Raw genomic sequence first — 13,761 nt, 5'->3', positions numbered from 1 at the left:
CCTAACATATATATCTTATCAATATATATTTGCATTAAAGTACAATTTTGTGGAGCAAATAAAGTTATTTATGCAGCTACTACCTTTTTTTTTTTAGCTGTATTCAATTATATTGATTTGGCCAAAGTAAAACAGGATAGTGTTTTTTTAGGACAAAGTTATAGATGTTTCTGTTTGTTTGTAGATTATTGTAAATGTATTGGCAGAAGGTGTGTAGCCTAGTGGTTAGAGTTATGTACTCACAATTACCAGATTGTAGGTTCAATTTCCAGACCAAAAAACATGTTGTGTTTTTGAGCAAAACACTTCATTTCACATTGTTTTACTGCTGTGTGGGGTTACGGTTAGGGTTAGACCCAGCATTTCCTATATATAACATAAAAAGTAACTAAAAGAAGTTGAGGTAGGATTTGCACTCTGACCTCATAAAACCCTCACCAACAACAACAACAACGCAAACAGACCCATGAGTTGGAAGGTTGTCACCTGAGTGATGCAAAGGTATCATCCACCAAGAGAAGGGTAACACCAACAAATGGTGAATGCTGCGACATGCTATTACATCACATGCCCCCATACTATGACTACTACTGCCACTACAATTGGCAGAAACTGTGAATATTGGATTTAGTTGCAGCAATAATTTTTTATTAAAAATTTTTATTAAGTAACTGTTTTACCTGTTTAGAATATTAGACACTAATTTTATTTCTTTACTGCCCACAGGGGGCTAAGCATAGACGGGACAAACAAGGACAGACAAAGAGATCAAGTCGATTACATCAACCCCAGTGCAAAACTGGTACTTATTTAATTGACCCTGAGAGGATGAAAGGCAAAGTCAACCTCAGTGGAATTTGAACTCAGAACGTAACAGGAGATGAAATACCACTAAGCATTTCATCTGGCGTGCTAACAATTCTGCCAGCTCACCGCCTTAAGAGTATACATTAGTACTAATAGAAGTTTTTTTTTAATTTTAGAAGTTGGTAAATTTAATATCAGTGTCATACTTCTCTTGAAACTCTTTCATCCTGGAAAGTATCCAAAAAAGCTAATCCTGAAAAATTCACATTTGCTACAGTTTAGTATAAGATGGGTTTTTTTTTGTTTTTTTTTTTGGTATGCTAAAAACTGTTGCACATTATCCACATATTTCGAGCAACACAGCTGGGTACATAAAAGATGAAATGGAATTTCTCGTAATCTGACTGAGAATCATGACTTAAAATGTGATAAGATGTAAAGGCATATTTGCAGTAAGTTCAGCCATGAAATGTAATCCATAACCTGCTCAAACACTTCACTAAAGGTAGTTAATATTTCCTATAACCCAGGTGATCAGATTTGTATTGAAGATTGATGAGCAAGATATCTATCAGATAGCTGATAGTATATGGAAAGGGTAAAATTTCAGAGGGTCGTTAGTTAGAAAGAGTTCTTTCTCATCATGGGAGAAACAAACATCTTGTGAATGGAATGAACCATTATTGTTGAATAAAAAATGTACCATGTTCTGCAGGTAAAAAAAAAAACGTAGGAGATATGGAAACAAATGATGAACTTTCATACAAGAGATGATATGCAGTATAATACACCTGTCCAAACATTACAGAAACATCCACACCATTTTTTCTTCTTTTTCTTCTTTTTCTTCTTCTTCTTCTTTTTCTTCTTCTTCTTGCAGCAAGCTGACTGAGAAATACCTGATCACTTAACAATTGTGGGTCCACCACCTGTCGCAAGGTTCTCAGAATGTTAGCCATTCACTTTTACACTTTCTATTCCAGTAAACAAAGGAAGCGTTCAATAATATGTGTTATTTCCCAACTTTACAGAATATAGTAATCTGTTCCAATCTAAAAATCTGGCAGAAACTTCATCTGCAAATCAAACTGGAAAATCTGAATTAAGTTGAATATAATCAATAATTTTTTTTTTTAATTCTGTGTACAGATTGTATTTTATGGATCATATACGGCTTACTTCTGACTTGATGATGATGATGATGATGATGATGATCATGCTCTTGTTCAACGGGGCTGGGGGTCAACCCAAATTAGTAGTCCCAGAGTCACTATCATGCATAGAACAAACCAGGTCCTCCAATGCACCCCATTGCTGGCAGTCCCATACCATCCCCTCTGCATGCCTCTGGAGATCTTTATTATTATCACATCCGGTCATCTGGTACAGGGCCTGCCATGGGACCTCTGCCAGTCCTTCCAAAAACTCAATAGCAGAGCTGAGAGTTGCGTGCAGGTGAAAGAAAAGGACACAGAGTGGTGCCTCATCAGATTTTGATTTTGTGGTAACTAACTGAGTATCAATCAGTAAAAGGATTCAGTCTTGTGAAAAATATGAATATGGTACTAATTTGTTTCAAAAATCATTATATATGTAGTCCTATTATAATTTAGCAGCATCGTTAACACCAATATTACTAAAAACATAAATAAAATTTAATTTCCAGTTTAACAATTTACTGATTTTAAAGTTTTAAAATCTCAAGAATAACAGCAAATAGAAAATTTAAGGTGGTCTGAGGTAAGTTTCACATACATAAATTTACACATGTGTTTGAATTTCAGATTGTGACAGAATTATTGAATAACTGTGAATTCATAATGTTAAAAATATATGACTGCTAAAAATACTATTAAAATACAATAAATTTTTGCTTGAATATTGATTGGTAGTAAGGTTTACCATACCACCAATTACACCATCAATCAATAAATCATATTTAAATGTATAAATGTTATATTCAATACAACTAAAATGACCTCACAAATAGCCACTTCATGGCTTAAAATTTCAAAGCTTTTCTAAATATATACAACAGGGACAAACTGGAAGTAACTCGGTTAATTCATCCAAAGCCTAATCTTTGTGTCTTTTCAAACAATATTCACAGCTTATACTATAAGTATTAGCTCATCTTGGTTTTATATTTAAGCTTCCCACTCTAAGTTGTCTTACTATGAGGAATTGTAATGGAAAAGAATTAGATTTCTGGTATTTTTGAATATGAATTTTTGAGTTCTTTGAAAGAGCTATAACATATCATATTTAATGCCTAGTATTCTATATATTTAATGTGTTACATGCTAGTGATAGAAAAAAATGACTTAACAAATGGTGTAGCAAACTCAATATCAGTGAATTATAATGACACGTATTAGATGATGTCTTTAAGTAATAGGGCAGATGGTTACTGGATAATGATAATTAATATTATTTACATGTGTTGAGAGTAGATGGCAGCTAGAGAAGAGAAAAATCATGGAGGAATGAATATGTGATGAGGAATATGGTAGCAAAAGAACGCTAATCCTATTGTGTTTTATAGATTGTTCTTGCATCATAAAAACCATAAGTTAAAAAAACATTTCATAAATATATGATCTTTTGATAAGAAATCAAAAAATATATATATATTTATCAACAGAAACGGTCAGAAATGGACAGAAAGGTCACAACCAAAAATAGCAAAAAAAACAAAGTCACAAAGAGAAAAATGTAACCTACATGTTGATAATCCAGCACCAGCCATTGTTATGATATTTTTACATTTATCACTCTTAATATATTGAGCTACACCTTCAATAGATGGCTCACTCAAGACTTGTTCAGTAGTACTGAGGCTCAAGTTTTCAAACAGGTTACGAAGCCAAAAGCCTGTAAAGGAAGTTGAAATTATTTGAAATTAAGAATGTAGCAACTAAACAAGAAATGGTAGTGTTAGCAAATATTTAGTCCAAGAGTTTGAAGTTCAAATATCATTCCTTAAATTAAATTACTATTCTCAATACTTGAAAGATAAACTTGAATATTTAGAATCAAATAATTCTGGTAACTTCAAAGTACTACAAGGCTCCATTTCTCAATACAGAATTGTCATAAATCACATCATGAACCTTTTAACATGGTTTTTCTCAGCTTACTTGGTTTTGATAGATACAATACAAGTCGCCGGGTGACTATTCAGAATTATTTCCTCATTAAAAACCCAAAATAGAATTCTCTAATGAGATTCATAAAGGAATACTGCTCCCAGATCTTAGAAGGTACTGCTCCTTACACAGCCTTTATCGCATCCATAAAAGATCACCTAACAAATTGGCACAATGTTACCAACACTTTCCAGCCTCTGGCTCAAAAATGTGCTATCTCCTAACTGCTACAAAGTGGTCTTTGCTTCTCAAATATGGTTGATCTTGTACCACCTTCATTCAAGCCCACTGATGCACTCACCTTCCCTCTTTTCATCGTCCATCAATCTGCCCAGACCCTTCTTCCCCAAACAATTATTCCTATGAAATTCCCTATTTTCTCATGTTTTTCCTATAGCCATCAACTTGGAATTGTTCAAGAACATCAATTCCTTTGATCTCACTAGTCTCTAAGAGCCTACACAGGCCATAGAAACAATCCCTTCCTCAGACCAATCAAATTTCACCTTGCTAATTGCTCTCAATACTTCTGTAGTGAATTGATTCCAAGATTCTTAGCTAGAATTCAAAACCCAGCCTAGATTTTTCTCTGAGTTCCTCCTTATTATTCTCAGCATTAGCACTAACTAACTTATGAGAGCCAACTGTTAACCTTTGACCATTTTGAGTCAGACTCAGTTCAAAGTAGATAACAGACGAAAAACCCTGTGTTTAGCCTGACCTAATTTAAGCAAGAAAATATTATAAATACAGGACACAAGCTGAATTCTACCTCTTTCACCTCGTCCCTGGCCAAAAGTAGCACTTCACATATGGCTTATCACCAAAGGACTATACAACTTTCACCCTCTCAACTCAGAGAGATAAATTCTATTATTCTTTCTCTTTCTTTCTTCCATCTGTCTCCTAGCTGTTACTCACACATGAACTCAAAAACCCACAAAATGGATAACAGAACTGCATTTATCTGTCAATTCACAAAACTTTCATATTGACATTATTATAGCCAAGACATGCCTGCATAAGTGCAGTTACTTCTGGACAATGGTTTTTTCAGCCTAGTTCTCTAAATTTGATTAGTCTCAGCATGACTCTTAAGTTATCATCTGCATTCTAATAAATTATACTCAATGATTCTTCTGTAATTATTGTAGACTACTTTCATTGCCCATGCTCTCATTTTTCTACTGGATCTGTTGAAATCCCATTTCAACAGAATTAATAGAAAAAAATATGAAAAATTTTAAAACAAAAGATTTCAAATTGAAGTGATTTCAGTAAACACAGCTACAACTATCTTAGAAATTGAGATATTTTGCCCAATATCACCCCAATTATTTGTTTACATTATAGTTTTGAGGATTTTTATAAGTGAAAAATAATAGTCTTCAAAAACTTAAAGAAAAATAATGCGTTTATAGACAGTACCACAACCATTAAAAGTTATCTAAAGCATAATAATTGCTGGTTGAAAACTATGTTTACTTACTTGTACTGCCAGGATGTGGCCCATCAACCTACAATACACAATAAATTTCTTTTGAATCAAAATTTTGTTCAAAAATATGTTCTGAAACATAAATTTGAAATTAAGATATCACCTAAGCATGACATGGTTTATGCTCTTATTTGAATGGAAATTATAAGAACTAAAATAATCTGCAAGCCTTTCTTGAGTTAAATTCAATAGAAACATTATTACACTAACAGCTAGAAAAGTAGTTCAGTAGAAATATACCCTGTATATTCATGAAATGCAAAGCACACTTCAACTATGCAACAGAATAATAAATAAATGTTAAAATAACACAAAGGGGTTCTCTCCATTTAGTTTAATTCTGAAAACTGAAATTGCAGAAGGTGGGTTCTTTTTCTTGCTATTTGGTCACCTTACAGGACGCAAATCAAAACTTGTTAAGAGCAGATGAACTCTGGAGAGTCAACGGCTATCCAAATAGTATTTCTTTATTAGTATTGCTGCTGATAAAGTCATTAGTGACTCAAAATAATAGTAATAATAAGAATGAGTGCACTGAGAACAAAAGTGCTCTGAGATCACCTTTATGGGGATAAATCTACCACAAAGAAGGAGGGTCTCTTTAACTTTGGCAGGCAGCCTCCTGGTATGGTGCATCAATAAAAGCACTGATGGTCATGACATCTCAACAACACAGTGTTTTTTTATGAGTGCTATACTAAATAAGAATTATTATCACGACTGTGTTCATGAGACTGGATGCCAAGTAATGGTTGCCTGCACAGTAAGTGTCCTACTTTGCAGCAGAGTGGGACTGCTCGTTGCCCAGCTGCAGCTCCAAAGATTAGTAGAAGATAAACTCAAAACAACAAAATGAGGACAAATATCCATCAAATGTAAATAATGTAAATAATGTACATAATTCCTCATTTCTTAAATATAGAACTGCAGAGAAAGATAAGTACCCTATTACAGAATAGAGATTTCTATACCAGAAAAATCTAAGAGAAAAGACAGTGGCTATCCCAAGAGGAACTGAGGGAGATTTCCACAATAGTGAAAGAGTATAAATATGATTACATAGAGAATGAAGACAATGTTGGCAGCTTGTCTCACTGAGATGTCAGGTGATGCTCGTGAGGGTGCTTGGTTTTCCCAATGCTTTAAGCCTTGCCACCGCCCGTGGTTAATACTGCAAGTTTGCTGGTTTGCTTCAGTCAGTTCTGTCAAACATTGTGGTGGGTAGTCAGTTGCTGTGATAAAAAAAATTCCCCACAAATTGTTTCAATACAGTTTTAGCAGAAAGATTTGGAAGAATTAGATGAAAGTTCTCCAGTAATTTTCTTTCATTATCATCATTTAACATCTGCTTTCCATGCTAGCATGGGTTGGACGATTTGACTGAGGACTGGTGAAGCAGATGGCTACACCAGACTGCAATCTGATCTGGCAGAGTTTCTACAGCTGGATGCCCTTCCTAACGCCAACCACTCTGAGAATATAGGGGGTGCTTTTTACGTGCCACCAGCACAAGGGCCAGTCCGGCGGTACTGGCAACAGCCACACTCAAATGGTGTTTTTTATGTGCTACCTGCACAGGAGTCAGCCTTCATGTGAATAAATGTTTCTGTTAATTCTAAACAATTTACGCAAAATTTCATAAATACAACAAGAACAAAGAATGGAAGAGGAGCCAATAAATCCTTAGGAAATAAATGACAGCCCAGATGAAGACATTTTTTTTTTCTCAAAGAAGGAAAGAATATTACTTTGAAGGAAAGGAACTTACTGCAACATCTACATGAGACATGATCAAATGAAAGAAAGACTAGCAACCTTGAGAGGAATCAAAAGAGGAAAACTACATAATGTCTTGAAGAAGATGGACAAGCTGTTAATGAAAGTCTAAGCTGAAAATATAACAGACCTAAATGACCTCCTATACTGCACAGCATCGGTTGCTGTGGAAATTCTTGGGATTAATAGCGAAAGAAAAAAAAGGACAAAACCCCATAATGGAACAAAGACAAGGAAACCAAATTGAATGGTGAGAAAAAATTTTGGAAGGATAAATGCAATAACAGAACAGAAGATGGTGAAGGAACACGGGAATGAACTACAAAGAACATCAGACACAAAAGATTATCGGAAGTTAAAGAAGAGATAAGGCAAAGGATCAAAGCAGTGTCAGATAAAGAAGAAGAAGAAGAAAAACACAGGTACCAATGCAAAGAAACCAGTATCAGCAGAAGAGGCTCTTTAGGAACAACAGCAAAATATTTTACCAACAGCTGAACAATGAAGAGGAACAACAAGGGAATGGTATGCAGGATGCTGAAGCAGAAAGAAGAAATTTGGAACAAAGAAGTCCAACATAATATTGAAGCAGATTGGCTGTAGCAGTTTAAAAGTGAAATGGAAAGTGGAGCAAAACAAGAAAAAATAAACACTGCAGATAAGAAAATGAGAGATACTTAAGAAAATAGCAAATTGAAAAGCACGCAGAGCAGATCCAAAGTGTTGGGCATGTTTTGTGATGGAGGTCACTACTTGAGATCAGTTTGAATCCAGCATTAAATCATTTGCACTTTGTGGCCAGTGAATAGTTTTCCAATCAATCTTTGGATAAATGAAATCACCATTACGGTATCATTAAGGTTATTTCTGGAAGAATTGTTGTGAAAGCAAAGTCAAAATGAGATAGAAAATCTCAATTTGTTGCTCTATATAACTTTGTGCCCCATAAACAAATACAAAAAAAATAAGAAAGATATTTAATCAATGAAACCAAGAGGAAGGCACATTTAATTAAGTCAACGGCCATTTTTCTCTCAAAGTTCAGAAAGATGAATGACAAAGTAAAACCCAGCAGGATCTGAACTCAGACCATAAACAAAACATAATATAAATTCCATAATGTATTTATTAAGTACTGTTCCAATTCTAACATTTACTACCCTTCTAATAATAATAAGTGGGATATCAATAATTTAAGACAAGTGATATCCTGATGAAATCTGCAATTACGAGAAGTGAAGAGTCTGAAATTCTTAATTAGCCAAAGTCCTTGATGCCAGCCACATTTTTTATTACCAACAGAAATCAATCTCTTTTTATTTATAAAATCTGATTTGAATTAATGAAGACAATAGTTATTATTGAAGGAAAATGAATTCTTCATAAAGCAGAATTGCTAATAATAATAATAATACCATAAAAAAGTGTCCTTTGAAAATATGTTTGATCATAAGATCCTTATAAACAATTACCAACAAACAGTATCATTCATAAATGTATTCAAGGAAAAATTTTATAAAGACATAGCAACATCAACATTAAAGCAGTATATGAGTTAATTTACAAGCTGCTGGTGTTAATAACAAAAAACTATGGACCCACCTTTGAGAGGACTATTGAATACCTTTTCAACTTCAAAGCAATTCTTTCTACTACAGGCACAAGGCCTGAAATTTTGTAGGTGGTGTTGTGGCAAGTCAATTACATTGACCCTAGTACTCTACTGGTACTTTTTTTTTTTTTATCTATCTCAAAAGGATGAAAGGTGAAGTTTACCTTGGCGGTATTTGAACTCATAATGTAAGAGCCAGAAGAAATGTTGCTAGGTATTTTGTTTGATGTGCTGCTAATGATTCTGCCAGCTCACCAAAACATGAATAAATGGAAAACAGATAAAAGGGGAAAAGCTATCAATACCGATAAATACTTGCAAAGAAAACTTCACATCAAAGGAAATAATGAAATCATGCTCAAACAAAGAGAAGATTAAATCACCAGTTTAAAAAAATTATTCACTAATCTTTGTAATTTTGATTCTGGTAAAATTGTTATAGTTACTGACAGGTCTTTACACATACACACAAAAAAAAAACTGAATTTTAGATTACTTGTTTGTTGGGGGTTTTTTTCCATATTTATAGTACAGGCAATGTTTAGCTATTTTGATCAATTTGACCTAAAGATCAAAACAAATTACTATGGCTGAATTTGTTTCCTAACATTATTTTCTTCCTTACATTAAGGACGACATAAGTCCTATTTACTGGAGAATTAACAGCAAAGATTTTAATGTAAATGGTATAAGACATAAGTACCAATTCAAGACATAAGTACCAATTCAAGACAGAAGCACATAACAGTTCCAGTCCCTTAATGGTTCTTTATATATATATATATATATATATATATATATATATATATATATATATATATATATATATATATATATATATATATCACTTAACAGGTGACAGTTTTACAATAGAGCAACTGCCATTCTTTGCTATCAAATCAAATGCTACAAAATGTTTCTTTTTCAAAGAATCAAAAATGTACTTTATAGTATTTAATATGAAAAGTAAGAATGGCAAACAACATATATGAGGTCTGAATCCTATCAGTCTCAAACTGGTGCTTATATCTTTTGAATCTAAAGCAATGTCATTGAACAGTTTAAACAATTGTGTTATCTTATGAGAAAGCAATTTCCTAACATGTTTAATTTATGTTTTTCCACTTCTCCTTTGTTCTAAACATCTAATATATACATATGTCTTTTTTTTAATGACACCGTTTACATTTAGAAATAATTTACCATAAAACATTTTCTTTGAGATCTACTCTAAATAAGGCACTATTCACATCATATCCATCAGCATTTATAAAAATTCCATTTCATAGTTGGAGCTCAGATTTTTTTTACACAAGACATTGTACTTACATTTCCCGTGCTCTTTTCGGCATTTGCTTCATCTTTATTATCACCTATTTGTAGAAAAAGAGAAACCTGTTATAATGTGCACAAGACTATTATTTCCAGAGGATAAAAACATTGCTAACAATTAGCAAAATGCCCCATCCCGCCAAAAAAATTCATGTTTTACAAAACACAGCTATTTTTGAAAATGATTCTTTAACCATGCTTACCTTTTAGCATTTTACTGAAGAAAACTGCAAAGAAAGCAAATCAACCTATTACATTTTTTTTTTTTGTATATGTCTGTCTTGGCTACTAGAGTTAAGGTTAGACAGCCGCCATACTGGTGATGACTACTGAGGATTATATAAATTTCTTTGTACATTCTTTCCTGATGATATTCTGGCTTATAATAATTAACCAAATTGATTTAATTAAATTACATTTGATTGATTTTATACTATAAATGATGAATTGAAATAATTGTAGGTTTTATCAATGTATTAATAAATTTTTATTAATCTGATCTCCATCTTCACTCTTATTCTTTATAATAATAATAATAATAACAACAACAACAACAACAACAACAACAACAACAACAACAATAATAATATATGATGTGTGTGTGCCTATATTATAAGATATTCAACCAGTCTAATCTTGGATATTTCTATCCCACTGAGGTTTATATATCCTCACTTGTACTTTAATCTCTCTCTCTCTCTCTCTCTCTCTCTTTATATATATATATATATATATATATATATATATATATATATACATTTTTGTCTTGCAGGTTACTTGGTGACCCTGTCAGTGCAGGTGCCACTTAAAAAGCATCCAGTCCAAATTGTAAAATGGTTGGTGTTTGGAAGGGCATCCAGCTGTAAAAACCTTGCTAAAACCGACTTTGCCTGTGGTTGTGCCACGTAAAAAGCACTAAGTCCACTTTGCTGAGTGGTTGGTGTTAGGAAGGGTATCCAGCTGTAAAAACCCTGCCAAAACAGACACAGAAGTATGGTGCAAGCTTCTGCCTGGCCGGCTCCTGTTAAACCATCCCACCCATGCCAGCATGGAAGGTGGACATTAAGCGATGATGATGAAAATGATGATGATTTGGAGTGGAATTGGGAAGAAGATGCTCTTTGTTATTTTGAAACTATATGTGTATTTATATAAATGTGTGTGTGTATATGCATGTGTATGCATGTGTGTGGTGAATTTTTAGAGGCTTGGTTAGAGATAAAAGAAAGACAGAAAGGTAGAAAATAAGAAAGGCAGGAAGAATGTATACAGGGTGCATAAGGTATTTGAGGACATACCATTTTTGGGGTCAATGCTGCATTTTTTGCTAACTCTGTATAATCTTTGTTTCAAAAAATATAGGCGCAGGAGTGGCTGTGTGGTAAGTAACTTGCTTACCAACCACATGGTTCCGGGTTCATTCCCATTGCGTGGCACCTTGGGCAAGTGTCTTCTACTATAGCCTCGGGCCGACCAAAGCCTTGTGAGTGGATTTGGTAGACGGAAACTGAAAGAAGCCCGTCGTATATATATGTATATATGTATATGTGTGTATATGTTTGTGTCTGTGTTTGTCCTCCCAACATTGCTTGACAACCAATGCTGGTGTGTTTACGTCCCTGTAACCTAGCGGTTCAGCAAAAGGGACCGATAGAATAAGTACTAGGCTTACAAAGAATAAGTCCTGGGGTCCATTTGCTTGACTAAAGGCGGTGCTCCAGCATGGCCACAGTCAAATGACTGAAACAAGTAAAAGAGTAAAAGAGTAAAGAGTAATAGCAGGCCCTCAGCTTACTCATGAAATAAAGAGGCATTCTGTTATTGTGGTTATAAAAGTTGAGCATAGCGATTTAGAAATATTTCAATTTTTAAAAGTTGCCAGATCTTTCATCTACAAAGTTTGTAAGGAGCTAGAGACTAGAGATGGAAACATATCACCAATATCAAAGCATAAAAAGCAATCTAAATGCTCTGAAACCATCAGAACACCTGAATTTATCCAGCAAGTTCAACAGCCCATTGATTACAATTCCAGGAAGTCCATGAGGTCAATTGCAAAAGATCTCCATGTATTAGAAGGAACAGTCAGAAATGTTGTCCATGAAGACATCAGATATAAGTCTTATATGATGAGGAAAGGTTAATCTGTCAGAAAAAGCAAAAGAAAATCACTACATCAGATCTAAAAAGCTCTTAAACAAACTGAAAAATCCAGCAGAAGAAGATTTGATTTGGTTTTTTTCATACAAGAAAAACTTCAACCAAGAAGAAATGACAGATGGTTATGTGCCAACCCTTCTGAAGTTCCAAGTATTATGCATACAAAATTTTCTGCAACTGTCATGGTTTTAGGGGTTGCCAGCAATGAAGGACATGTGATGCCTCCTTACTTCTTTCCACAAGGCCTTAGAGTTAACTCTGCACCTACATTGAGGTCCTGGAAATAATTGTTAAGACAGTGTATGCAATGGAAAGCCATATGTGTTTTAGTAAGACTGCATTATCACACATGGAATGGATGGCTGGAAATTTTCATGATCACACAACCCCTAACATTTGGCCTCCTAATTCCCCAGATCTCAATCCATTACATGTGAAGTGTTGTTGAGAGAGAGGTCAATGAACATGCCCATAACACCAAAGATTCTTTGAAAGCTGCCATAGTCAGAGAAATGTCCAAAATGAAGCAGGACCACTTGATTCGAGCATGGAGATGATTTAGATCTCATATTGAAGCAGTTGTTGAAGCTAAAGGTGGCTTTATAGAAAAGAAGGTTTGTTTTTATCCTCATAACATTTTTTGATAAATAAAGTTATTATCTGTTATTATATGTCTGTTTTATAAACATAAATCTCTCCGCAAATATCTTACACACCCTATACATAAGTATATGGATATTTATATATATCATTATCATCATCATCGTTTAACATCTGCTTTCTGTGCTGGCATGGGTTGGATGATTTGACTGAGGACTGGCAAGCCAGAAGGCTGCACCAGGCTCAAACTGATCTGGCAAAGTTTCTACAGCTGGATGCCCTCCCTAATGCCAACCACTCCAAGAGTGTAGTGGGTACTTTTTACGTGCCACTGGCACAAGGGCAAGTCAGGCGGTTCTGGCAACGACCACACTCAAAAGGAGTTTTTATATGCTACCTGCACAGGAGCCAGTCCGGCAGCACTGGCAACGACCACACTCAAATGTTGTTTTTCATATGCCACCAGCACATGTGCCGGTAAGGCGACACTGGCAACAATCATGCTCAAATGGTGCTATTCATGTGTCACTGGCACAGAATCCAATCCATGGCCCTGGCAACGATCATGCTCAGATGTGCTTTTAACATTCCACTGGCATGAGTGCCAGTCAGGCGGTACAGTCATCAGCCACATCAGCGATTTTGATTTGTTTACACTTGCCTCAATAGGTCTTCAGAAGCAAAGTTCATTGTCCAACGATTGAGGGAGAATCAGATATATATATATATATATATATATATATATATATACATACACATAAATATATATGTAAAATAATATGAATATAAATATGTATCAAGATATACATATGTGTAGCAATACATCT

The 13,761-nt window shown here is 34.3% G+C and overlaps 1 protein-coding gene across 4 annotated transcripts in view; it reads right to left on the bottom strand.

Annotated features, from left to right (window-relative positions):
* LOC106876924 (NAD-dependent protein deacetylase sirtuin-2) overlaps positions 1 to 13,761 on the bottom strand; it is a 57,680-nt gene that overhangs the window by 25,084 nt on the left and 18,835 nt on the right. For 2 of the 4 annotated variants that reach the window (XM_052973763.2, XM_052973764.2), the window contains exons 2-5: positions 10,172 to 10,215; positions 9,007 to 9,085; positions 5,446 to 5,473; positions 3,532 to 3,681 (exon numbers count right to left, since the gene is read on the bottom strand). In XM_052973763.2, coding sequence (XP_052829723.1) covers positions 3,532 to 3,681; positions 5,446 to 5,473; positions 9,007 to 9,085; positions 10,172 to 10,203 — 289 coding nt within the window. In that variant the 5' untranslated portion in view covers positions 10,204 to 10,215. The remainder of the gene's footprint in view (positions 1 to 3,531; positions 3,682 to 5,445; positions 5,474 to 9,006; positions 9,086 to 10,171; positions 10,216 to 13,761) is intronic. The other 2 variants (XM_014925680.3, XM_089365447.1) reach the window with 1 other exon arrangement.

This window comes from Octopus bimaculoides, chromosome Z, assembly GCF_046866305.1.
Source record: "Octopus bimaculoides isolate indiv1 chromosome Z, ASM4686630v1, whole genome shotgun sequence".
In the NCBI taxonomy this organism is placed as follows: Eukaryota; Metazoa; Mollusca; class Cephalopoda; order Octopoda; family Octopodidae; genus Octopus; species Octopus bimaculoides.
The sequence above is the reverse complement of the archived record's forward strand: the minus strand, read 5'-3'. Positions and strand labels throughout refer to the sequence as shown.